General features: G+C 44.1%; 2 protein-coding genes across 19 annotated transcripts in view; both read left to right on the forward strand.

Moving 5' to 3' along the window:
- Positions 1-12,117, forward strand: part of DEPDC5 (DEP domain containing 5, GATOR1 subcomplex subunit) — a 47,022-nt gene extending 34,905 nt beyond the window's left edge. For 11 of the 16 annotated variants that reach the window (XM_040576943.1, XM_040576941.1, XM_040576949.1 and 8 more), the window contains 9 exons: positions 695-772; positions 1,188-1,320; positions 2,335-2,443; positions 2,732-2,956; positions 6,862-7,031; positions 7,990-8,161; positions 9,260-9,320; positions 10,364-10,446; positions 11,327-12,117. In XM_040576943.1, coding sequence (XP_040432877.1) covers positions 695-772; positions 1,188-1,320; positions 2,335-2,443; positions 2,732-2,956; positions 6,862-7,031; positions 7,990-8,161; positions 9,260-9,320; positions 10,364-10,446; positions 11,327-11,622 — 1,327 coding nt within the window. In that variant the 3' untranslated portion in view covers positions 11,623-12,117. Of the gene's footprint in view, positions 1-694; positions 773-1,187; positions 1,321-2,334; positions 2,444-2,731; positions 2,957-6,861; positions 7,032-7,989; positions 8,162-9,259; positions 9,321-10,363; positions 10,447-10,993; positions 11,071-11,326 lie in introns of all 16 variants that reach the window. The other 5 variants (XM_040576950.1, XM_040576955.1, XM_040576956.1 and 2 more) reach the window with 2 other exon arrangements.
- Positions 12,118-12,145: 28 nt separating this feature from the next.
- ANHX (anomalous homeobox) lies at positions 12,146-26,290 on the forward strand. 3 transcript variants are annotated; one of them, XM_040576994.1, is made up of 9 exons: positions 12,146-13,260; positions 13,749-14,022; positions 14,342-14,466; positions 14,713-14,836; positions 16,177-16,363; positions 17,296-17,428; positions 17,694-17,992; positions 22,309-22,396; positions 24,351-26,290. In XM_040576994.1, exons 2-9 carry the CDS (start codon positions 13,774-13,776, stop codon positions 24,379-24,381), a joined length of 1,236 nt encoding a protein of 411 aa, XP_040432928.1. In that variant the 5' UTR covers positions 12,146-13,260; positions 13,749-13,773; the 3' UTR covers positions 24,382-26,290. The 3 variants fall into 3 exon arrangements, with proteins under 3 accessions (XP_040432928.1, XP_040432930.1, XP_040432929.1); XM_040576996.1 differs by having other exon boundaries at positions 12,146-12,461; XM_040576995.1 differs by lacking the exon at positions 12,146-13,260 and having other exon boundaries at positions 13,344-14,022.
- The last annotated feature ends 370 nt before the right edge of the window (positions 26,291-26,660 follow it).

Raw genomic sequence — 26,660 nt, forward strand, 5'->3', positions numbered from 1 at the left:
CTTAACTGGGAACCTGAGAACAAGATGTGCTGTGTCTGTCAGCACTAGAAGGCACTTGTCACAAGAATTTACTGCAGCATTTTTGCTTGCAGAAAGAGCAGTAGTAAAAATAAGCCTTGCAACCCAGTTTTCCAGAATTAAATGAACACAAGGCCTGATTTTACTACCCCCAAAAAGATCGTCATTGTTCCAGAAATGAAGAACGAAGAAATTCCATTTCTGAAATCTGTTAGCATAAGACCAGAATTGATAGCTGTCTTCTGTCTGTTTAGCAAAAGGGGGCCCTGCGAGCCTAATTGGATGTAGTAGGTTGATAAAATCCAGGAGGTTCCAACCTGGAGGCGAGACACCGGGGAGGAAGCAATATTAAAAATAAACTATATTAGCACCTGCTTCCTGCGGTTGTATATTAAAGTAAAAAAAAAAATAAAAAAAAATGGTAACTTCAGAATATTTGCTGTCATATGGCTTCATCCTGTATGTGTGAATTGGGTCAGTATAGCAATGACCTTACAACCTCAGGGGGAGAAAATGGGTTTAATGCCTCTTTCTTGTCCCTATTAAGATGAAAAAGGAAATAAATGTGGCAAAGTTGTTGTTTGGAAGAGAAAGAGAGTGTTTTTCTGAAGTGCACATATTTGAACAAATCTGGCAGCTGCCCTGGTTTTTGAACATGCTTTTGTTTATTTCCCAGCTCCCAGCAGTGTTCAGCAAGCTCTCTGACTTCCTCCTCCACCTTGATAGAGATTCTTGAAGCCATGAAACATCCCACGTAAGTTTTTAATCTAAATATGCTTAACATCTGTCTGGAAGTTTTGTAAGAGGGTATGAGGCATGGAGTCACTTAAAGGAGAGCCCCTGTCAGCTATGGAAGGGTTACTTCAGCTTCCTTTTGTTACTCAGTTCCAGTCTCTCCAGAACGGAACTTTATAGGCATTGAGGTACTAGTAGTGCAGCAGAGCCTTCAATTGTTAGAATCCTAGTCTTTGTGAGAGTAACACTGAAGCGCTGTCGATGTCAGCTCTTTGTCTTATCAGAAACTAATGATATGTTACTTTGGAGGCATCATGCACTTCTTGTCCTGTATCTTTATCCCCTTTTTTTTTTTTCTAACAGTGATTTTTGTCTTTGTAACTTAAAAGAATTGTCAATCAGGCTGTTAACATGTTTGACTTGCTGTGATTCAGTACAGGGATACAACTGCTCTCTGAACAGAAGGGCCTCTCTCCGTGCTGTTTCATCAGTGCAGAAGTTGTACACTGGCTGGTGAATAATGTGGAAGGTGTGCAAACCCAAGCCATGGCGATTGACATAATGCAGGTAGGGGAACTCTCATGGGGTGTAGGGAGGGCTAAAAATACCCCGCTCTGTGAAGAAAGTAGAACCGTAGAGGAAAGCATAGCAATAATTCCTGTTTCTCATTAAAATCCTCTTGTCGATAGGTATTGAAAAATGTGTTCAACGGAATGTGAGGTCATGAAGACAACAAAGAAAATAACTTCTACCACCAAAATTTTTTATACCTCTTAGATGTTAGATGTTAGTTTGTGATGGAAATTACAATAAATGTGCATTCACTAGTGCTACTTGATTTATATCCTAGCAAATTCAATTCTTCTTGAATAGTTTGAAGTTTTTGGATTCCCTATCACAAAACTGCAACATGTTCTTTGGTAGTAATATGGGAGTGGAAAAATAATATATATGTGGTGACGGTTCTGCATAAGTCTCCATTTAGCTACTAGTTACCACAAACTCTCCATCGTGTTAGAATGACAAGGCACTAGTGTGATTTTTAGTTTGTTAGGTTTTTCTTCTGTTAATTAGTTTGGGTAATGAAATTCTTCGTATATGAATCATATACAAACAGCATATAACCTCTCTCTTATGGATGCTGAAGTGTACACACTGTATGTGCAAGATAAACTGCTCGTGTCCATGATTTTTTTCTCTGAACTGTGTTATGGCAGATGGTTGGAAGTGTTCTGAAGTTCATTCTTCTAATGAGATCCTGTATCAATTAACAAAGAACCTAGAATGTTTCTGACCTCTTACCTTCCTATAAATCCATCTATAAAACCAGAGCAGTGTAAAGGAGGAAGGCAGACAACTGTGGAAAGTTCAAGTAAGATTTCTCCAGGAGATAAGGGCTGGCTACATTTACTGATTATCAAGAGATAACACTGATGGTATTCTCCTGAGGCACATATGTGGACAAAAAGATACCAAAAAAAATCCATGATTTCCTAATGTTCTCTAGTAGCCTTGTATGTAACTGAAAGAATGACTTCTCCTTTTCCAATGTATTGTTCTGTTCTTTTTTTTGTTGTTCAGAAAATGCTGGAAGAGCAGCTGATTGTCCATGCATCCGGAGAAGCTTTACGAACCTTTATTTATGGCTTTTATTTTTACAAGATTGTTGTGGACAAAGAACCTGACCGAGGTCAGAATTGTATTACAAGATGTTCCTCATTACTGCTTTGCATAATTGCTAGTTTTTCTTGATTCTTACGGGTGCTGCAGCAGAAATGCACTTTGGGAGCAACCAAAAACAGTGCTCTACAGAGTGTCAAAGACATTTAGACTCCAGGAATGTTATTTAAAAAGAAAAAAGTATATAGATATGACCTATTTTTTTCCTTCCCTATTTTTAGAAAGAGCAACTTCTCTTTCTTGATCTTGAGTACTTGTTTCTAACAGTCATCTGTCCTTCCCCTTGCTTTTTGTTCAGTGGGCATGCAGCAGCCTGCCATGTGGCACACAGCTGCTATGGATGACTTCTCCGCCTTCCAGAGGAAATGGTTTGAGGTGGCGTTTGTGGCAGAAGAGCTCCTGCACTCGGAAATCCCAGCGTTTTTCCTGCCCTGGCTGCCCAGCCGCCCAGCCTCCTATGCAAGTAGGCACAGTTCCTTTAGCCGCAGTTTCGGAGGACGGAGCCAGGCAGCTGCACTATTAGGTAGATGCACAGCACAGGTGACAGCTGGGGAAGTTCAAGGGGATAGTTTGAAGGGGGAAGAGCAGCCAGCCAAGGGTATGATCTCACGTGGACCAGCAATAAAGCTACAAATTTCATGCTGGCCTTGCATGTGTCTTGTAAACTGTACCTGTTTACCAGCAGGTAAACTTGTTCTTATGAATCTGAGGTGTGTTTCACTGGCTGAGCAGGACAACTTTTGCTTCTGAGTACTGGACTTAAAAAAAAAAAAAAAAAAAAAAAAAAAAAAAAGTTACTCCTGAACCTCCCCACCATGTCATCTTCTCTGAATTCTGCAGGGTGACAGTAACCTGTCTCTTCGTAGATCCAGAGAGATTCTTCACAGCCTGTGATGAGCATGGAGGGATGAGTTGTGAGAACAGCAGAGCAAGCAAACTGTACCTAAAATGACATGCTTAATTGCTTCTTGTTGGCAAGTCCCAGTGATATCCAGATGTGTTAGAGAAACCTTTTCTGATGCAGTGCTGGAGGCTTCTTGACTAGTCTGAATCATTTATAGACAGACTCCTTATATTAAAGCCTGGGAAGTTGAGCTACAAACGATCCGTGCAGTGTGGAAGCAGTAGGGCTTGAATATCAAAGATGCTGCTGCTGCTGGGCAAGTTGCCATTGTAATATCTGAAATTTTGTAATGTGTGAAGCATTACACTACCACAGCCCGTGAAACGTACTTAGTGCGTGTTTGACTCTGTTGCTTTGTCATATTTTTGTTGCATTTCCAGGCCAGCCTGAGTCCACTTGCTTTTGTTTCCCTTTCCCTGTTTAAAATTACCAGAAAAATCATTGCTATGGAACTGCAGCTTCAGATTTATTTAGATACATCTTTTTAAGGCCTATTGCTTTTAGGGATAAAAAGAAAATTCTGCTATTCTCCTGTTTTGTATATTTGACCTTCTGAAGAGAAGTGACATATTGCTTGTGCAGTATCTCTTAAATCTGAAGTTACAATAATCCTTGTGTATTTCTGAAAGCCTTGTTTGAAGAGGGGCAGCATCAGAAGTGGGAAAGTGTTAAGGATAGGAATTCTGAACTAATGGTTAATTCCCTGAAGCCAACATTTGCAGGATATTTTTCATTGTCACACGATAAATCTGTTGTCTTGGCCAGTATCCAACCTCATTAGCTCAATGGTTGGCCAGAGCCTTAAACATAGGCTGGCAGGCGAAAGCATTGTGGAGGCTGGAGGGCTTGGGCTGGATCCTGTTCCTGCTTTAATCTTTTGCTTCTTAGGCCAAGAAAACCACTTCACTTTTCTATGTCTGTCCCTCCTTTGCGAGATGAGAGGTTTGAGACTCAGTAAGCTTGCACCTGGGGAAGTGGGCAAAGACTGAAAGGTGTTCTAGTGCCTCTCACCTTTTCTTTACCAGTGTATTCCCACAGCATGTGTTGTAGTACACACCTGCGTAGCCCTTCTTTCATTTCAGTTGTAATTATGTCCATGCCACTGTTCTAACTAATTTGCAGTCCTTGTATAAATGAAAAATGCCTCTAGGTTGCTCACACTGTTATTCCAGGAATAGTGTCTTGGAGGAAGATCCAGTGTGGAACTTTTTTCTTACAAAGGGAACTGGTTTAACTGATGTTTCTGTGCTGTCCCTCTTCAAAATAGTATTCCAAAAAAAAACTTTACCAGCTCATCTGAGGCAACGAGCTTTACTAAACCCAGATGACCTCTGGTCCACGTGACTTCATTTGTTCCTCTCTTGGCTTTGATTTGGTTGTGGTTTTTATTTCTTCCCCTCCCCACCTTCCCTAAATGTCAGGCTGTGACATAAAATTGCATGCAAGCATTGGGAGCTCTGGAACAAGCTCCATGCATCTCTTAAAATCTGTATCCCTCCCAATTCCCCTGTTATTGCCCAGTGATTGTCCCCTTTCCCTTCTCAGTGGAAGTCTGACCTGTGATACACCTAATCTTGTCCCTTTTGATTTATAGCAATGCATGCACTAGCAATTGTAGTCATGTATGTAGCGTAGTCTGTGACTGGAGAATAACCTGCCTGCTCCTCTCCGATGTACTCAATAAATCATAAGTTAAATACAAGTCAATTAGTACAAGTCAATTGGGAAGCAGGTGAGTTCTCTTAAAATCAGATTGTTGGAAGTTGGGGTGTTTATTCTGTCAAAATCAAATTGATTTTAATCTGAAGCTTTTAAATTAAGAGAGATGTGGATGTTTCTCATCAGTTTGTAAGGTCTTTTTGATTAGTTCACCTGACTGGACTGTCTTCCTGTTGCTTTGCCTGTGAAATACGTCTGCAGGCAAGGTGGAGAACTAGACTCCAGCCCTAATGGGGAAGTTCCATTATCTGGAAAAAGGAACCGTCTAAGGGAGCAGGGAGCTCATTCTTCACAGTGTGCTAGTTCAGACGCACTGGACTGTGGTGTTATCACTGACCTTTTAGCTAATGACTGCCATCTACCTGACTAAGCTGCTTTTGCTTTACAGCTTTTGGGATGTTGCTTTCCAACATCTCAAAATGGGTATCATACTTCATTACAGAACTGGCACTGTAATCTTCTATTTCACACTGATAACCCACTGAAAAGGGGCAAGAGAAAGAGAATCACGAGATGCTGGTCTGTCTGACTGTATCAGACAAACTCAGAAATGATACATTTCCCAAAGACAAATGGGAACTTTTAAAAAAAACTGAGTGATGTTCTCCCATTTTACTTATTCTTTTGGGGATTTTTTTCTTCTAAGCTGCAGTAATGACAATATAAAGATTTGCTTTTAACCTTGAAAACTGTCTCCACACAAGTTGCAGTAGATCCATCTACCTTGAGGAAGAACTTCAACCATTTTTAATGCCATTAAGCAATTAAATGATACAGTTGTTTAAAAGCAGACCATATAAAAGGGTGCACATCTGCCCCTGTTTAAGCAAGAAATAGCAATATCCATCCCTTATGCATAGATTAAAAAAAAAGGAAAAAAGATAAGTTTTTTCAATATTAGTATTGCTGTCCTTTGTTTTCTGTCAGTTTTTAGCATTATAGAAATGTTAAATGATTCTCTTATATAAAGAAAAGTTGAAAGTGACAACAATGGTTCATAGCAGGACTATAAAAGTCAGGAGGTGGGCATTCTGTCCCTGACCTTGGCAGTCCACTGTATGACACCAGACAGGTCACTTCCACTTCCTTTGCTTTTGTTACTCTTTTTGCATGATACCTGAGATTTTCTTTCACTGGGATGCTGAGGTGTAGGGTGCAAAGGGAGCTGAACCTTGGGCACTATCCCAGCACTTGCTGCAAAGCAACAGAAAGTATTGCAGTGACTCTAACACTGCTGCATGAGTCTTGGCTGACTTTTCTTGCTTTTAGAAAAACTGTTGGATATGCAGTTTTAGCAGTGCGGTAATATGGGATATTGATATGGGATAAAAGAAATAAGAAGTTGAATTTCTAATCTTTACCTATGGAAAGTCCTGGAATGCTCCTGCCCTGTTTAACAGCACTCTGTTGTGATTTCTGGTGGGGACACACAGAAATACAGAAGCCAAATTGTAGGTATGAAGGAGATGGTGTTGCCTAGTCATATTTATTTACACCACCTGTTGCTTATTGATTAGCTACTTGACTCTTGGTTCTGTCTCTTTATTGCAGTTGAGATTTCTTTTGACTTCTTGGGAATGTGACACAGACCCCTGATTTGAGTAACCCTTCAATTTTTTTCATCTTCTTTGATCTAGAAGAGCAGCATTCTGGGACTATTCTGCTAGCCCAAAAGCATCTGGGGAGGAATGGGAGGACAAATTCATATCAAATAGCTTGTTTGTCTTGTTTCTTTTTTTTTATACCCTCTCCCACCGTCTCTTGAATACATCTCTTAAATGTACCCCTATCCCTTGGCTGCGTAGCTGCCACGGTGCCTGAACAGCGGACAGTGACGCTCGATGTGGATGTGAATAACCGCACTGACCGTTTGGAGTGGTGCAGCTGTTATTACCATGGCAATTTCTCCTTGAACGCTGCCTTTGAAATCAAGTTACACTGGATGGCAGTGACTGCAGCTGTTCTTTTTGAGATGGTAAGAGTCCTTGTATCCTGGGTCACCACAGCAATGCCATTATGGCCTCCATATCCCTTATACAACTGGGGACATTGTTATGTGAAGCTGATGGGAAGTATTAGGGGAGAGAGAGAGATGGTGGGATGGATCTGCCATCATTTCTGTAGGTAATTTTACTGGTGGTCCTTGGCATTGCTGCATCTGGTCAGCATTTGTCATGCTATCTGTAGTCCTTATGTCTGCAGGATGGTGTTCTGCTTTCAGTGGACTTGATTTGCGCTGTGCAAAGGTCAATACAGGTGGAGGTGGTATTTATGTGCCACTTAGGCAAACCTAAGTTTTTGGAAATGAATTTGTTTTGCACCACATTCCTTCTCACCCCAAACCTAAACAATTTGAAATTCAGTGGAATTGCTTTTATGACAGGGCTTTTCCAGGCAATATGTTCTCCTGTTCAGCAATGCCTTTTAGCTTTTTTTTTTGGCTTCCTGAAAACATTGTGAATTGAAAATGCAAGCAGTTTGTGTCACCTTTTTGTTTCATTTTTAGTTGTTTTTGTTTTTCCTTTTTTATCTTCTGTAAAACTCAAACTATTTAATGCCAGGTTTTACCCTACCCAGCCAAATAGCACTGGGAGGTTGTTTCTGCTTTTATTTAAAATCTATTGCACTGTTCCAGTAAAGCAGCAGTGCTTGGCCACTGATGATAAGTAGGCTGAATCAGTTCCTGAAAAATGTCCTATTTTAAAGCGCTTTCTGATTGATGTGGCACTTAAAAAAGGAAAGCCTGATGTCTTGTGCTTGTACTGCTTTGCTTACAAGGACGCCTGTGTGTCTGCCATGCAAAGCAAGCTGAGCCTGTGGAGAATTGAGCATGTCTGATCTATTCTTGGGGAATGAGTTGCTCCTATGCACATAAGTGCCCTTCTTCAGTTTGACATATGTTGTATGATTCACTGTTTGAATCTTTTTCTCAGGTTCAGGGCTGGCATCGTAAAGCCACATCCTGTGGTTTCTTGCTAGTCCCAGTCTTGGAAGGCCCATTTGCATTGCCCAGTTACTTGTATGGAGACCCACTTCGAGCTCAGTTGTTCATCCCACTCAATGTTAGCTGCTTGTTGAAGGAGGGTAGTGAGCATTTGTTTGATGGTAAGAAATATTTGTTTCTTTGGTTTACCCCTTGATATGCTTTCCTGCAAGTAGGTCTCTCCTGGCAGATATCTGACATGAAGAACCTCCTTTACCAGACATGCCTGAGCTGGAGGAAGGGCCTGTTGTTAGGTTTTAACAGCCATTCTCAGGAAGGTGGTACTCAAAGGAAGCTGCTAGGGGCAGGCTAATCAGCATGTAACAGTGTATGAAGTTGGCAGCAAGAAGTTGGAAGGCACAGGGAAGGTTGCCTCCCCAGTGGTCATTGTTGCCATAATGTTGCATACCCTTCCGTAGCCTGTATCAAGTAGTTGTTCTGTTTGATGCGATGTTGTACTGTGAAAGTGCGTTTTGCTGGTAGATACTGGCTAGAGCTGCTCTGCATTTGTACCCTGCATTTGTTTATTCTCCTCGGTGAGATTAGGCTTTCACAACTGCCATCCTCTTTACTGTTGCTATGGCTACATTCGTGGTAAGGGTGTTTGCACATGAGATTGAGCTAGAAACTGCAATCTCCTTTTCTGCAATGTGACCTCGCCCTTCTGCGTGATGCTGTTGTGGTAAGTCTCAGGTGGGAGCTCAAAGATCAGAGAGCGCTGTGAGAAGAAACAACCAGTAAAAGGATGCTTTAAAAAAAGTTAAGATCATTTTATTCATTTTCATTAACCCTTCCTTTAATTCTTTATTTTCATAACCTAATGTTCAGGTATAAATGTAAAACAAAACAACAATGAAAAGCAGTGACAAATCCATGTGATGTGAGGTCACTGTAGCCTCACTGAAGCATTTTCAGTGCACTATGTGGTGATGCACAGCACCCCACTTGCCTTCTTTGCCCCCTCCCATGGAACTCCCATTAAGTTCCTTTCCTTCATCTCTAGAGATACAAAAGCTAATTTCAGGGATGAATCTGCTATTGATATATACAAGACATATCTCTAATAAGCAGGCATTCAAGGGACAGCTAGCAGAAGACAGTCAAACTAAAAAATTGCTAGCAAATACAAAGTGCACAAAGGTGTTCTGAAGAAAACTGAGGTTTTGAAAAAGAAAGAAAGAAAGTGGATTTGCTAGGTAACTGTTACCTTTTTGCTTCAGGCTTTGAACCAGAGACATACTGGGACCGTATGCACCTCCTCCAGGAAGCAATAGCATACAGGTATGTATGGAGCAGAATGACTGAAAGGTTCCTCTCTCCATGGATAAGATAGGATGAGGACCAGGAGTGACGCTGAACTGTCACTCCTGGGTCACCTGGGCTCTGTACAGTCTACCTCTCTGCACTCTGCTTGCCAGTTATTGGATTAAAATATAACTAGAATGTCTGGAAGTGCCCCTGTTGGGTACAGGGGACAGGTATATAGAGTTTCAGCCTGTCACCAGCAAACCGTCTCTAGTCTTATGGAGGACATTGGCTTTGAAAAGTGCCCTGTTCTTCTAAGTTAGAAGCAGATAGACTGCAAATAGATTTCTCTGTGAGTAAGGACAGTTATTTCCTTCATGTGTATTTAACATAGTCTTGAACTAGATGATGCCCCATGACTGACAAAAGACTGGGATACGAGCTATACATAGAAGGTTGAGCACAGCGAAGAAGGAATTATGGCAAGCTTTCAACACTGTCTAGCCTTAACCCACTGTGCTTGAACTACCAGTTTGTTTCACAGTGTTGCTACCGGGGTCTTTTTCATGATAGAGAGACTGCATTTTGTAACAGTGTTTATTTTGGGAATATGGATTCATTAGCTTAGAAAGCAGGAGAGGAAGAAATATTCTCCAAATAGCAAAGAAGTGTCAGGTGAGCTGCTCAAAGCTCTGTATGTAATGTTTTCCAGAGTGAACAAAATGATCTTACAGTTTGAGATATATCCAAGGAACATCTTTCCTGACTATTGCTCTTCCCTTATTTGTCTGCAGCTGCTTCATTTTTGCCAGAGACTGCTCAATGCCCTCCCAAACTGAGCTACAGGCTCTTGTTTCTGACACCTGTTAGGACAGTGTGGAGTTACAAGTTTTCACATTGTACCTAGCAGAGGCAGAGAACGTTTGGAGAGGCTCAGCTCTCTTCCTTCCCCCTTGCCCTCAAGAGGGGGAATGGTGTAAAACTTTCTTTTGTGCCCCTGCCTTGGGCTGAAGGAATTATAGCTGGAGTGGCTCTCTTTATTTTATTTTTTTTTATTCCCTTGGTGTTTATTTCTTCAGATTCGGATTTGTGCAAGATAAATATTCGGCTTCTGCATTCAACTTTCCAGCTGAGAACAAGCCCCAGTATATTCATGTCACAGGTGAGCAATACTTGGCAGGCACTGGGAGTGAGGTGGAGGCTGTTATAAACAAAAGAACCATTTTACATGCACTTTATGTTCTGTCAGTGACGTTTGTCCTCATTACGTCCCTAGTCAGAAGACAAGTAGCTGTATCAGCCAACACAAACCAGAAAACTGGCAAGATGGAATGAAAAGCACAAAGTGTTGCTGCTAATGAATGGCACTGGTTTGAAATCTTGCCTTATGGTGTCTCTGAAACTTTTTATTTCCAGGAGATGGAGAAATAATAAGTCAGAGTTTATTCCAAGTGCAGTATAAACAAATGTGCATCCAGCATCTAGCAGCTAGTAGGGAAAGGGAATGGGAGAAGTCAGTGCTGTGCTCTTGAGCTTAAGGTCAGCTGTAGATGCCTCTCTACCTGTATGCACTGTGTGGGAAATGGATAAAGTATTTAGGATCCACTTGCTCATGGTATTTTTCTTCATAAATGTTGGTGATCTGTCAGCACTTTTAACTAAACTACATGCATAGCGTATTACATTAAAATAACTAACTACATTCAGAGGTGTTGCTGAGACATGAAGGCAATGATGAGAAAAGAGCATCTGGAAGATTACAGGAGAGAATGGAAATTGATGTAAGGTTAGAAAGATAGATTAGAGCCTACCCCTTTGCTTCGTTCCCTTCTACCAAGAGAAAGGCAAGACTAAGTGCTCTCTCCCAGCGCTGTAATTTGCGGGAAGAAATAGCATGTGAAAGGAAAAATGTATTCCATTTTATCTTGCTAAAAGGCAATGGCAGGGAACTCAATCCATTTTCCTTTTCAGAATGTAGCATCAGCTACCAGTTATAGGGACTCAGGTCTGCCTAAGGCTAAAGTCCTGTCTGTTTCCTCCAGGGACGGTGTTTCTGCAGCTGCCATATTCAAAGCGGAAATTTTCTTGTGGGCAGCAGCGACGCCGGCGCAACTCCACTAGCTCCACCAACCAGAACATGTTTTGTGAAGAGCGCATTGGCTACAACTGGGCTTACAACACCATGCTGACGAAAACGTGGCGGTCTAGTGCCACTGGGGATGAGAAATTTGCTGATCGGTTGCTGAAAGACTTTACAGATTTTTGCTGGAACAAAGATAGCCGGCTTGTGTTGTTCTGGACTGACTGCCTAGATAAGATGCACGCTAGTGCTCCATGAAATAGGGTTGTATCTCTTAAGGAGACAGCTAGAAGCTTTACCTTGTGGCAAGGAAATAGAGGGGGAGAATGACTGGAAAAGAGCCTCTCTGTTGGATTCATTTTGAGGCTCCAGTGGGACCTGATCAATATTGCTGTTGATATTCAACAGAATTTGGTTAGGCCCTTGGAAAAAGAACCTGAGCTCTTGGCTTGCCAGTACCTATCACTTGACCTCAGCTTGGTATCAAGTAGCTCCTGTCCTTGATTGCCAAAACTTCGGTTAGAGAAAGGAGAGTGCAAATGGTTTGCAAGGGCAGTTACATTCAGCACTGTGTGGTGGTAGCAGCTTGTCATCATTGGAAATGACGGGTGCTCTTGGCATCTGCCATGCCCGACGGCAGCCTTTATCTTTCCCTTTTGAGGTGTACCTGGTTGTGTGAATATGTATGATAAAATGTGAAGAGATGCCTGTTAAATTTCATACATGTAAATAAGTAAAAGTACAGAAAACCAAGTGACCTGATGTTTTGTTGTAACTCCAGACAGCAGGACAGAACTGGGGTGTAAAGGAGAACATCACCAAAAGGAAATACTGCTTCTTAAGTCCTGCATGATAACGAAATGCTCAGAGTCCGGTGGTGGGACTTCGTCCTCTCCAGCACAGGATGTAGAACGGTGTCACGCAGCAGGAGCAAGGAGCCGGTTACTATCCTGCTAGGCTGGCATCCGAGCCAAAGGAGGATTCACAGGCAACTGAGGGGAGGAAAAGGGGGATTCTGTTTTTTTTTAAGATGTCTATATGCAGCGAAATGCAGATGCCTGCAGTCAAGTACGCAGTCTTTGTCTTTACAGAGAAAGGTAGCATACGTCCCATGGAGCCAGATACTGAAATGTGGATTTGGGTTGGCTTTGGGACCTGCGGCTGGCAGCACGGTGTGTGGGTGGTGGTTCATTCCTGCTGCACAGCGGTTGCTGCTGCTGGCAGTGCTCCTGGCTGTGTGCTCACTGTAGCAGAGTCAGCAGAGGGCTGGCACATTCACACTGCTGTTCAGACCTGATTCAAGGAAAATCATGGCTGCTTCAGTTTTGGCTCATCTCACGGAATGACTCATCTGTTATTAGATGGGACCCACCTAGAAAAGATGGGTTTGAGTTGCATTCCTCTTTTAGTTCCTTTAAGTGTGTGAAAATTATCCGGGCATGTCTGATCCCCATTAACAGCTTGAGGAAAAAAAAAAAAAAAGGGGGAAAAAAAAAAAAAGAAACCCTCCTATAAAAATATCTTGCTGCCCTCTATTCTACCCCCACTTCGCTATGAGCACGTAGCTGTGCGGGCAGCCGTGGCTTTGTCAAAGCGAGTGCTGGGGGAGAGAGGGAAGTGGAGGGGGAGACCGTGCCTGGGGCCCTCGAGGTCAGCGGGGTCCTGGAGGCTCTCCCCGCCTGCGGGAGGCCGGCCCCAGGTGAGCCTCCCCCTGCCTGCACGGGGAGGCTGCCGGCGGAGGGGAGGCTGACAGCAGGGGAGGCTCCTCCGCTACCTACAGGCCGGGCCCGGGGCCCGGTGCCTTGCAGCGGGAGGCAGGGGCCGCCACTCGCTCCCCACCACCTCGGGAGGGCGCAGGGGTGTCCCTGCTCCTCGCCCTGCTCCTTAAGCTCGCAGGTATTTAACAACTTTTCCCCCCTGGCCCGGAGGATGGGGGCACGGGGGCATCGTACTGGTCTCCTTTCCCCAAGGAAAACGGGGCAAAAGCAGCCCCGATGGTCCGAGTTAGGCTGTGCTGTAATGCCTGGCCTTGTTTTGGAGAACACCCTGCTTTGTTTCCCCAGAATGGCTCCGGGCTTCAGCTGTAGCAGTCTCAGTGTTCCCTGTCGAAGCTTGGAGGGGGGTGCCCAATTTGAGGATGGGGATTAGAGCAGGGACCTGGGGGCAGTGGAGAGCTGTCAACACTCCCAGCACCCCAGGGTGCACCACAAGTAAGAGCTGAGCAGGAGCAGCCTAGAGTCTGGCTTCCTACAGCCCTCCTGCGCTGGCCTCCGAGAGGGTTTTGTTTTTATTGTTTTTATTTTTTTATTTTTTAATGCATACCATAGGAGCTAAAAATAAGAGATAATAGTTTTTATCTAACCACAATTTTCTGCATTGCATAGAAAAGGCTTCTAGCAGGACATCAGGATGAAGCGGTTCATGGCCATGTTAAGCAGAAACAAACACAAGGATCCCCCACCCACCAAGCTGCTGGAGCTAGCAGGACAGCTTTGCCAGGACCTCCAGAGCTCATCCCCTAATCTGGAGAAGCTGGTTGGAGCCATGATGCGATGCAAACAAAAGATGCATTTTCTCACTAACATCCACGTTGTCCGAGCTTGTGTGTTTGTTCACATCCGTAGCGGGCAGCATGACACAGCCTGCAAGCTCCTGGAGGTAGGGATGTGTTCTTCCTTGCTTCATGGAAACAAAAAGCAGTGTCAGAAAAATAGGGTTTAGAGTTGTTAGGTTTAGAACAGAAGTTCCCAATCTGCAGTGTGTGGAGCATTTCCAGCTGGTGTCCAGTAGAGGAAGGTGATGTGTGTGGATGGGTTGACCTGAAACCCAGGGTAAGGCCTCTGCTACAGGCAGTTACTATTAAACAGTCGAGAGGAAAAAGGTAACTGGGTTATCGTGCAGTTGGTTGTAGTTTGTGAAAGCAGGATTTTGTTCTGACTACTGTGATAGAGGCTTATAACATACCATTCCGATTTAGTGTTGCAGGGCAGAAGAGAAGGAGGAGCTGGTGCAACTTTGGCATGAGATTCACTATCGTAGGGTTATGGAGAAACACCACAGAGATTTTCTGACACCACTGCAGAAATTTCGTTGCAGGAAGAGGTACCATGCCATGGGAGAAAGCAGTTTTTTCTTCTCTGCTGTAATATTTATGTGTAGGGGGTAGAGATTCAGAGGCTGCACATCTCAAAATGACTGCATCTGGGAGTTGGTTTTTTCTTGGGGTTTTGACCTCGTGGGGCAATGTAAGAATATTTCCCTTGAATATGAATGAATCTTTTGGGGTCCTTCCTGATCCTGTTTTCTTGTATGTACAGGAATCCTTATTTTCCTCTCTCTTGTGCACAGGAATCCTCCACCTATTTCCCTTTGTCCTGAGGGCTTGAAAAATCGAAACTATTCAGATGAAGTACGCCAGCAACTGTACAAATTTGCTGCAGAGGTGACAACAAATCCAAATAAGAAACAACGGGTAAGGATATGCTTCTTCCAGTCAAGTGTCCTTGTCACAGAAAAACAGTGTTCTGTGATCAGGGATCTATAGCTGGTTTCATTCTAGATCTGTTTTCAGAAGCCCAGTGGGGCTGGAATTCCCCATATTTGATCTTTCCCTAAAGGTTTCCTTCAAAAAAATAGTAATAATAAAAATTAAAAATAACAAATTAAGTTAACCCTAAGTAACTTTGCTTGCCTTGGACAAAAAGATTAGGGTAAATAAGTTCTTTGCTGGGCTTTTTAGCAGGTCTAATCTTGTAGTGACTGAACATAGGCAGGGAAATAACCATCACTCAGAAGGGCTATATTATAGTGATATGTAGTTCTGATTTGACTGGGTTGTAGCCTATATGCAATTGCATTTTGCTCGCCAGTATATTTGTACTGATTTATCACATTAAACTCATAGAATTTGAGGACGGGAAAAAAAAAGGCAGTGTTGATGTATGCAGTAATCTGTCCCTGTTCAGGAAAGGTAGATATATAATGAAAGTGACCTGTGACATGTGAATTTATTTAGTAACCCTTGTTTGTTACTATTTTGCAAGGTAAAAGCTTAAGCCTTTAAAGTCTGCTCCTGTGGTGCTCAGTTATTCCAATACCCTTCTTACATGATGCAGGATGACCTGGTGAATTGTTCTGCAATGTGAAGATGGTTTATTTCATACCCTTTTCACAAAGCAGCAACAACTTCCAAATTTTCATTAAAAAAAATGTAGATTTGAGTTGGGAGCATAATGAGATTGACCTTCTGGGACTTAATAGCACAGGTTATAATAATAATTTGTATGTTAATTTCCCAATACATTCTTCATTTATGTCATCTCATTATTTAACAAGTAGTTTAATACAGCAGAATTTATTTCTGTGAATGTGTTGCAGATGTTTATGCTGCTCAGGGTTTGTGAAAACTACTTAATGTGGTAAATGCATTAATGTTGATGCCATTAGTGTCGTGCAAGTGATGTGAAGCTGTCATTCTGTGGAAAGAGCATACTTTGCTGAGGTTTTTGCAGTATGTTGCGTGTTTAAATATAGCAATATAAAATAACAGTAAATGGTTTCCTTTAACAAACAGATTGTCTAGGAGAGCAGGGTGAAATCTGTTTTCCAGCAACTCTTTTGAGTTTATAAATCAGCCTCCTTAATGGCATCCACATAGACTTATTGGAGACCTAGAGAACAAATGTCTCCGGTGTGTTTGAAAGCTCATTTGTCTGGCTGTCTTTGGAACTGAAGGGAAAGGCCTGATTATTTGGATGTGGTTTACTCTTTTTTTTTTTTTTTGATCCCCCCCCCCCCCACCTGGGTTTGCAGGAGAGATTGGCTCAGAACATGAACCTGCAGCCAGCTCAGGTCTATAACTGGTTTGCAAATTATCGACGACGTCAAAAATCCCGTATCCATCGTGAGGAAAAGCTTAACTACTTGTGCCCTGAGGGGACCTTGACACACCATGCAAAGGAGCAGCAGGATAGAGGATCCTACACTCCACAAACTGCAGGTTTGTCTCTTCCTAATGGGCTTGGGATGTGGTCCAGAAAGCTGAAAAACAATTTTAAACTTCTTCAGGAAGAGAAGGATATTCCTTCTGCAGAAACAGCATCTATATGCTGAGGGATCAAGTGGCCACTGGAGAACTCTGCTTCAGTGGAGTGCCTCATCGCTTGGCTCGAGGCTGTCACTGTAGGAGGAGTAAGCTTTGACAAGGCTTGCGCAAGGGCAGGTGAAAAGATATGCTGTTCTCAGAAGGGGCACCAAATGAAAACAAATACATGTCAGGCAGTAGGTTTAGATCTCAGCCTCTGGGATCAGGATGTGAATTTGCAGATTGATTTGGGACCAAAATGATTGCGCTCTGTGTATCAGTCACATCTTTCTTTTAGTGACTGACTAGCAATAATTCACAACTTGCTGTTTTGTCTTTGATCTCAACGATCACCACTGTTAGCAGCATTTACTACTGTCTGTTGAAGAGGATGAAAGAGATGCCGGTGTGTTCATGTAATGATGTTGACACCTGCTTTTTTCTACATATAGCAGGGATCCAGTGCATCACAGCCACAGCACCTTGCCTTCTGCCTGCCTGGCCTTTTTCACATTGCTTCTGTCTGTCTTGTAGCCTTCTCAATGTTGGATTGGATGCAGAGTGCCTTTCAAAGCCAACAAACACCGATGGCTTAAAGGAACACAATAATAGCTCATAAGCTTTTCCCCAGAACATGAAGGGGATTATTACAATACAGATAGGTCACTCTGAGCTCCAGTTCACTCCTGTAAAACCCCGTATTTCTGTGCCCCTTCACAGAAGCTTGACCAAACTTCAGTCATGGGGAAAAAGAGGGCCTTGCTGCATTTCACAAATTCGACTGTTATTTAATTGCTTTTTGGAGTAACTGTTAGTGTTCCTTTGCCTGCCTGGCCTGTGTTTTTCAGGTGGATCTTATGTAGGCATCAGCTCTGAGCAGACAGGGATAAACCTCATGCCCTGTGACCCAGGGTGGGAGCAGTCAGCTACAGATTTGGATAAGTCTCCAGAAGGAATGTATTTAAAGATGCTGGAATCCAGGTGATGTATGAAAAAGTCTTTACAATAACAGTTCAGAGATGAAGCATCCCTTAAACTTGGTCGTGGAACTGACTTCCATTTCAGTTCTCAGGGGACGTTATTTGGGGAGTCTTGATGGGAATGGTCCATGCCCAGTTTCAGGCAGGTGGAGCATCTTGTAGTTAATCTCCCACCTGCCAAGGGCAGGAATCAAAGGTTGAGCTGGGGTGTCTCCTCTCTTTGAAAAGCAATATGTCTGGCTAATTTGTTTCCTCCATCACTACAGCTTTATTCAGAGCAGTGCACTGTGTGAAGCAAGGACAAGCAAGGCGTTGATGACTCATGTCACTGAACAACCCGTAGCTTTTTTCAGTGAGGCTGTGCTGGAACCAGGAACCTGCTTTAACTCTGCTGTCCTGCAGCCCAGAGAAGCAGCAAGCAGTACTGATGCTGGCCCCCAGCTGGATAACTTTGTTGTGTGCTCTTGTGGGTCCCTTATCTTCCCAGGTGAACGTCTGGCCACGTGGCAGGCCCCTTCCAGCACCACAGGAGTCTCTGGCTCCATGTGGACCCCAAATATGGAAGGTTAGTAAAAATGAACCCAGATTATGGCCCTTAAGAGTTTTTCAAGCTTCTCTTCCCTTTGTTGGAAACATGCTTGTTCAATTACATGGCTTTCCCATGTCATGACAAGTGGGAGCAGGGCTTATCTTCAGCTCCCATAATAGCATAGAAAACCTGTTGATTTAAGGTGTTGAACCGGACATTCTTGCCTACTATCTTGCTAAGACTGTAACTCCTCCTTAAGATAGTGCTTTTCCAGCAAGGTGGAAAAGCACTTTCTTTTAGCTTTTCCATTGGAGGAGTCCATTCAGCTGCTGTCTGCTCACCTTGCCAGTTAGCAGGGTTCTGGGTTTTTAAACCCCTGACAATTCTTCAGAGGCAAGTGCTGATTGCCTGAGCAGATGCTGGAAGCATGGTGCTCATCTTCAGCAACGCTTTCTCACTTGCCTTTCTTCCTGCTTTTTCTCTCTCCCTCTGTTTGCTTCCTATCCTGTCTTGTTCAGCGTTCCCACCATCTCTTTTCTTGTCCTTGTTTTTCAGAATAGCCTTGATAGGATACTTAACACCTGCTTTTGCTACAGGTCTACAGAATGGAAGGTGCTGTGACTGTTACTTGCACAACCTCTGGTGAACGCGCAGCAAAGAGGGGGGGACTAGCTGGGTCAGAGGTTGAGGTCATGTTATCTGTAATTGTCTTTAATACGAACGTTTATTTCAGCAGGTATCAGAGCTCCCTTGAGCAGAGTCCCTCAAGGTGGTTTTATTGAGGCCAGTTCAGGAAGAATCATTCGGCAGTCAGATTTAGAGGTTGAAAGCTTCACCTTTAGAGAAGGACAGCTAGGGACCCTGGAGACTATTCTTCCCCACAGGTAAAGGAGTGGAAAGCACAGGGCTTCTCAAAGGCAGGACTAACAATGATGTTGTGAATCTAGCCTTGTCCTGATTCCCCTATTGAAGAGGGCTGCAGACAGTGTGGTAATGCATCTCGTTCCAGGGGCCTGACTCTACGCTCGTCCTCATCAGATTCTGAAGATATTTTTATCTCTGTGTTGGAAATGGGAGATGCTGCATAAATGTATTTGTGTTTTACAGTGTAGTTAGTACAAAGGCGATTCAGGGCCAGCATCACGAACCCCTCTCTTAAAAGCAGGTTTGGCATCTAAGCCATTTGTCTGTCTTTCTTTTTGGCAGAAAATCATAACTTACACTGATCTCTGTGAGAGCTGACCCTGCAGGCTGGGTTGGTAGGGCCTGTACTTAATCCTAAAATAGTTTTTTGTAGCTTCATAACCTCATGACAAGATTATTCCGTAGCGCAAGCTTTCCGAATTGGAAGACAGAAAGACAGGCACTGTTCTGCCTTTTTGTTTTCCACCTGTACCAAATGTTTCAGACAGCAGGTTTTCTCTGGGACTTGAGATAAATTCACAGAACGCAAAACAACAAAAATCCGTGCCATCTTCCATGTGTTACACAACTTCCATAATGTTACATAAAAATAAACACTGCAAAACAGAGATTATAAAGTTCCTTTAATCTGGTGATCTACAAGACAGATCAGGAGTAGTAGTACCATTTTGTAACCCTTCTGCTTGACCCGGTCCAGCATTTGTGCTAGTGTGACACTGTCAATAATGTGTCAAAGAGGTAGGCAGAAAAAGCAGTTTTATTCCAGCTTTACGTATGAGGAAGCAGAGGCAGGGAGAGGCTTTGTGGCTTGTCAAAGCAACAAGGGAAGGCAGTGATTCACTGGAGATAGAGATCAGTAGATTTTTTTTTTTTTTTTGCCTCCCAGTTAGTTCCCTGCTATAAACATTTCTGCCTTTTACCTCTGTTTCCCAGTTGGCTTGGTGCCTACAGTTGTTCACATTCATGTCAGACTCCCTTCTCGGAATTGCTGGGGTGAACCCAGGTCGAGGTATTGTGAGCCCACCTCAGCCTGTGTTTTGGGATTTGCAGTTTTAAACTGTGGCTAAGGATTATGAAAGATGAGTGAGGAATTGCTGGCAATATTTTGGCTGGATGTAAAATTGCATGTTCTGACTCTAGAGTGAGCTCATGTTTATTTTTAAAGTATGTTCCACCACTAGAAGAAATCTATGGTGAATGTCTCCTTGTTGGGTATGTCAGTTGTGCCAGGAATCCATACACCCTTTATCATGTTCCTGGCAGGGGCAGGACTTGCTGCTTCATCGACACTTTCTGGTGAGGATACAGTTATTTGAACTCTGTAGGCCCTACTTAGTTTAGTGGCCTGGTCCATCTCCCCTCAGAACCTTGAACTCCCCAAAATACCATTCACGCTATGGAACTTAAATCTTTTCAGGAGTGAGTGAGGCTTAGGCTGCAACCTCACCCGGACCTTTTTGCAGTTTCTCTCTAGAGAGCCAGCAGACCTTGGGCGGGAAGTCTTGGGTGAGATCACTGCGCAATGATGGGCAATGACTGAGGATCACCTCTGTTATCAGGCAGTGCCCTCTAACAGACTTATTGGATTAGAGAGGAGTATTGTGTCACCCGAGTCATCTTTAGCAGTAATGTTGCAATGAGCATCACTCATCTAGGGACTTAAGAAGGAGCCAACAGCTTAATCTGTGAGGCAGATGAGTGGTGTTATCCTGGAAAGACAGGGCAGTGAAACTATCCCTGCTTTGGTGATAAAAGTAAAGCAGACAGAAGGAAATTATTTATTCAGGGTCACCCATCTGGAGTGGACTTCGACTATGACAGTCGCTGCCTCGCCAGTGCCTGTGTTGGTCTGCTTTGTAAGTGCCAGGGTAGAGCTGCAAGTCAGCCGAAGGAACCTTGATCTGCATGTCTCGTTTTAAAGGTGCTCATCTGGAAAGGACTTGCCCTGAAAGCTTATTAGACCAATTTCAGTTTATTTCTTTTATGGGCTTTTTCCAGTTGGTCCTACGCACTTGGGCTGTATCCAAACCTCTCACACTCCGCAGGGCTGTGAGGTGGGAGTGTGAGGGGGAGCCAGGCTGGGAGCTGACTGTCTCCATCTGCTCCTGCTGCCTGACAGGAGAGTGTGATCCAGCTAGTGAACTGGAGGGCCCGGTGGGGCACCAAACAGATGCTTGCCTCTACAGATAGTGTTGTTTTATCCTCTTCATTCTTCTGGTTGGAACAGGTGGAATGTAGCCCGGCTAATGGTTCATGCAGAATATGGCTCTCCTGTGCCTCACATTTCAAGCAGACAAAGCACACTGAACTCTGTAGAGCAAGACAGACTGCGTTTATGAGCCAGCTTATTGATTTAGAAAATACCAGTGCTGAGACGTTCGTTGCAGCTTACCAATTCTTCCTGCATTTTGGAATGACAGCTCAGTACAGTAGGAATCCTCCTGCCATTAGGCTCACACCCCAGATAACCCCAAATGCATGACGCTGGCAGGCAGCAAGTTTCAAATGTGCAAAAGGAGGCTACTTTTTGGCATGTTGCATAATTAAATCACAGAATTTGTTGCTAAGGGTGTTGTGCATGTGAAAGTGTAAGTGGGCAATGAAAAAGGATGAGAGGAATTTGTGGGGGTAGGGGCTGAGTCTGTTTGTCATTAATAAATGTAACTGCATGAATGCAGCCTCCAGCAGAGGAATCCCGAGACTGATCGCTGAAACCTGGAGGGGATCCCAAGGAAGGGCAACTTGACAAGAAACAACCCTGTTCCTTGTACTTTTTACCAAAGTTCTATTAGCTGATTCCTTTGGTCTGGGCTTGTATGGCTATTCATACCCTGGGGTATTCCTGGCTGTGGTATGGGCAGTGTTGTTGGAGTACAGATACAGAGTTGGTGACAAAGGGCATCCCATCATCGAGTACCCAGTGTCTCCTACTTGGCCCAGTGCCTGCAGACTCTTTTCAGACGTTGGCAGAGCCCCTGGAGAGGTGTGGATGGGGAAGCCATGTCCCCAGACTGTCGGCTGATGGCCTTGAAAATCTGTAGTAGAATTATAGCTAATGTTGTGGCTACGTCTAAAGCCACCTTTGTATGTTTTGACTCTGAGGACCTCTGGTTTTAAAATATGTTCCAGGAGAGAGACATTTTGGTAGACATCTCTTTGTTTATGGAGAATGTTCTAGGGGCATAAGGCAAGTTGCAAATGGAGCTGTCAGTCCTGTATACTGCTCCTGGTCAGGCTAGTCCTCTCATTGCACAATCTGTTTTTTCAGTCTGTGACAATTTGAAGAAATGACACAGGTTTGTAGTCAACAGAACTCATTATCTTTTCAATGAATAGTCTTGTCAGCAGCCCCTCTTGTCCTGCTGCCAGACTGCAGTAAGTAGGGCATAGATACAAATGCATTTGTAAATAATCATATTTTCTTCCAGTTCCCATCAGACTGTGGCTGGCAAGCCTCAGTGCCCACCTGTTTCTGCACCCCACATGGAAGAAAGCCAAGCCATGGGACAAGGCCAGGTAAGAGAACGCACCTAATGTTCAGAGAAGAGAGCTCAGCCACACACACCTTCCTGCTGTAGCATTCTCACAGGAGATGTGAAATCTCACATCATATATCGTATGAAACGTACACGATCTAAGCATATCTTTGGAATCAGTAAGCTTGGCATTCTCTGAGTACCATCCAGCAGATGCTGGGATGCTAGGAGAAGATGATTTTTTTTGGTTTTGCCACTTGAATTGCTTATCAGACCTTGATTTTACTAAACACGTCATTGCAATGATGGCCAAATCAACCTGTGTAGATCCAAAGTATCATTTAAATTTTGAGCAACGGAGGATTCACCTAGCACTGTGAAAAGCAGAAGATGGGAAGATGGTTTCTTGTGGGTCCTTCCCTTCTGAGAGGTTTTGCAGAATTAGACTCAGCTCTCTGAAACCTGTTAAAATATTTAATGTAATTTAAACTTCTGAGTTTGTGTTACTACTGAGGAAAAGAGATTTTGTACACTACTCTCTGAGATGGCTGAGAGTAGTGTACAGAGCAGTGTTGTTATAGGAAATGATAGAAGAAGCAACTTCCCTTCCATGATCAGGATTCAAACTGTATGCCTTCTTTTGGTGCTTTTAAGGCAGCAGAGAATAGAAACTAGAAATGTTCTGCTTTCAAGGGAATGGGAGCACATCTATGAATTAACTGTTACTTAAAAATAGGACTCAAGAAAGCCTTATCTAAACTGTAGCTTAAGCTATTCGTTAAGTTTATTTTTTGGCTTCAAATCTATTGGTCTACCAACAAGTTAGCATCCATTTCTGTTTCTCTTGCAATGTCAGCTGCTGGAGAAAACCTTTTTGAAAGAGATTTTGAAAAGCAGGAGACCATATCTGCTGGCCTCATTATGGGAAGCGGCTGCAGCTCTCAGGGCAGTAACAGAACCTCTTTTGAGCCTTTGAAAGCATCAATATAAAGATCCGTATCTTGGAAAGTGGCCTTTTTACCAGCCATAATGGGAGCCAGATGAGTAGGAAAGCTTTGGGCATTAATAATGAATGAGCCTTTTCTAAGATTTTCAGAGTATGCAGTCTCTGTAGCTAGTGTTTTCCTCTTGATATTTTGGATTTAGGCACTGATTTTGTGATTGCATAGAAACATGACACTAGGTGCAATATGGTATGGGGAACAAGATACCATGTGATGCCTGCAGATGTCAGAAGGCAACATCTTCAAATCTTTGTAATAGCTATTCAGTTCAGGAATTCAGAAGAGCAATTTTTTTTTGCAAATTTTAATATGTGCTGTAGGAAAAGGAAGAGCTTGAATGGGTAAATGTTTTTACAACATTCCACAGGCTTCCTGGGTGCTCTGCTTCTTACAGGATCACCTTTCCCTGGGCTTGTCACAGGGATATGCGGATATTTGGTTCCCATGTCTGAACCACAGCTGTACACTCCCTGTACCACACATGACTTTCAATTTGTTCTTTGTGGGTCATATATCCCATCAAAATTAAAAGGAGAGTAAAACAAAACAACAACAAAAACCAGTTAACCGATTTTGGAGATGTTCCTTTCCCTTCATGAATAGAACTCCCTTGTCCAGGTGATCATTCCCTTCTTAATTAGTTCATCCTGGTTTTGCCCTCCGTTGTTTACTTGCTTTTATAGAAGCCAATGTCTTGGGCAGAAGGAAGGCAGTTGCTTTTCTCTGAATTATGAAGGGTCGAATTGCACAGAGATTGTGCTTGCCATTTTTACCCCCTCGTGCCCTGTGCAGATGGATTACTCCACCTGAACTTAGAGGGGGATGAAGACTTTGTCACTTCATGCACACAGCTTTCACTACTGACATTCCCTCCCCTCTCACAGTCTTGTGCCACTGTACATCTGCCCTAAAGAGCTCTTCCACACTGAGCAAATGTGTCATTAAAGGTCATATGTGGTGAAGCTTTCATTCTTCTCCTGTGTCTTTCAGGTGCTGGAGGATCCAGTTGGTGACCCATTAACCGATGATACATTCTGGGCAGCACGGCTACTCTTTGAATTCTCAGCTGGGGGACAAATGTGACCTGCCTACAGCAATGCTCAATGTGGTCTGCACTTCTCCAGGAAACACCCTATTCTTTCCTGTTTTTCTCTCATTTTTTTTTTTAATGAATGAGGAGTTTGACATGGAGTTGAGGAACAGAAAGAATGAGGTAGATGGATGAAGGCCTTTTCTAATAGTTATGAAGTTGGTTTTAGTTTTATGAAGAATTTTGCAAAGAATATAAGAAACCAAAGGTACATTGTGGATTGTAGGTTTTCACTAGAGCAGTCTGAAGCTGCTCTGTAAACGTTAAAATATCAAGTCACTGATTCTGTGGCAGTTGCATAGTTCTACCTATAGCACTGGTCAGGTGAGAGTCCTTCATTACACCATGAAGGCATGTGAAACTCTACTCAGAAGGAATAAAATCTTAGTTACATTGCCCAACAGTTGGATACTGGATATGAGATAAAGGTTATCTCAGGCATGGAAAATAAGGACTCAGCTAAGTGCTGGTAAAACACTGCTGTTCCTCATCTCTGCACTTGTGTTGTGCTGCTGGGCATCACTTTGAAATGTTCCATGCTCTGTAGTGCTGTGGGTGACAGACTGGAGCATGGCAGAAATTACAGTGTTAGAGTTGCAGGACTGGAGGGGGGCATACAAGTGCATTGGTAGCTAACGCTGCCTGCATCTGACTGCCAGCAAAAGGTGGATAAATGGAGAGGGTGGGAGCCTCTTGATCCGTTTCAGTGTCCTGATCTGGATGGGCTGAAACTGCACAGGCAATTGTGTCACCCTTCAGGTGGTCTGCAGCAGTGTGACGCTCAGCAGAGGCAGGTGAGTGCATCCTATTCGCCCTGCAACGCAGTGTGAGTTGTGCGAACTGTTTCCTGCACACTGTAGTAGGCATCTTTGAGCAGGGGCTAACGCTGTATTTGGCTGAAGGCTACTTACTCCACAGGGTTAGGCAGTTCCAGCTGCAACCCACTTGGGGTATGTGCGCAACTCTGCTTTTTGCCCGGTGTTTTTCCATGTTTAACCCAGCCTGGAGGCCTCCTGTTGCACTCACTGCCTTGTGCTGCTCACAGATCAGGAGTCCTGTTCCTTTTCTTTCGCTTTCAGACTAAAAAGCAGAATTGTGTATGAGTAGCAAAGCAGGCTTTTGATGCAGGTTTAAAATTTCTGCTCTAAGTCATTGGGCAGCCTTTTGGGTACTTTCTGTAACTATTGCTGGTATTTTTTAAATAGCAAGGTATTTTGAAAGGGGTAATCTTTGTCAAATCTACTGCCCTGAGATGAACAAAGTAGATGCCTCCAGAACTGTTTGTAATAGTTATCAAATAAAGGTTATGAATGACTCTTTCTCAAGGGTTCATTTTCAAGGTAAGCGTATGAGGTGATTATTCACACACGGTATTTCTTAAACCCCCCAGCACTCAGGCTGTGACCCTGATACTTCTAGCGCTCATTTCTCTGGATCTGGCTTAAAATGCCCTTTTCTTGGTGGATGCTTCGTGCTCAGAACACTGGTGAGGGGAATGCTTATATATACGTTCACACTTTTATCTCCTTAAACAATGGGGCTTTGCGCGAACCGGGGCTGGAACGCGGGGCGGAAAGGCGCCGTCACTGCGCTGGGGGACCTCAACCCGTGAGGGCTGTGCTATCCCAGCCCTCCCAGCCCTGCTGGGCTGCCTCCCTTTTAAAGCTCTGTTCCTCGCCACCCCGCCCCTGCACTGCAGCAGGGCCTCCCGGCTCCGCCGCCGCCGCTCCCCGGCCGCTTGCGTCAAGCCGGGTCTCGCTGAGGAGCCCTCAGCCCGCCGCGCTGCTCCCGCCGCCATGGCGGCCGCGGGCCGGCTTCCCGCTTCCTCCCCATAGGCCCCCCTGCCGGCCGCGGCCGTAGCAACAGCGACAAATTTATCTCCCCGCCTCCTGATTGGCTGCCGCCTCCCGCCGAGCCATAGCAACAGCGGAGCGGGCGCGCGGCGACCGTTGGCGGCAGGGGCGGGGCGGGAGGGGTTGGGCAGCTAGCGGGGCCGCACCGGCTGAGGGGCCGGGGGGGCTGGGGCCGGGGCCGAGGCTGGTCAGGGCAGGCCGGAGGTGCTGGCGCCATCCCAGCCACGCTGAGTAAAATCCGTCCCCTAGGGCTTGGCGCTGTGGTGGGCGAGAGCTGCGGCTTCTCTGCTTGCCTGTGGCAGAAAGAGTTAAGGCGCGGCCGTGCGCCAAGCAGCGAGGCGGCTGGCGTGCTGAGGG

Source organism: Cygnus olor, chromosome 17, assembly GCF_009769625.2.
Source record: "Cygnus olor isolate bCygOlo1 chromosome 17, bCygOlo1.pri.v2, whole genome shotgun sequence".
Classification (NCBI taxonomy): domain Eukaryota; kingdom Metazoa; phylum Chordata; class Aves; order Anseriformes; family Anatidae; genus Cygnus; species Cygnus olor.

What these genes read in the sequence shown, in the direction of transcription:
- ANHX (XM_040576994.1), top strand. Translation starts at nt 13,774, where the DNA reads ATGAAGCGGTTCATGGCCATGTTAAGCAGAAACAAACACAAGGATCCC. An exon ending in AAATTTCGTTGCAGGAAGAG is followed by an intron (nt 14,467 to 14,712) that starts GTACCATGCCAT and finishes TCTTGTGCACAG; the next exon opens with GAATCCTCCACCTATTTCCC. An exon ending in CTACACTCCACAAACTGCAG is followed by an intron (nt 16,364 to 17,295) that starts GTTTGTCTCTTC and finishes TGTGTTTTTCAG; the next exon opens with GTGGATCTTATGTAGGCATC.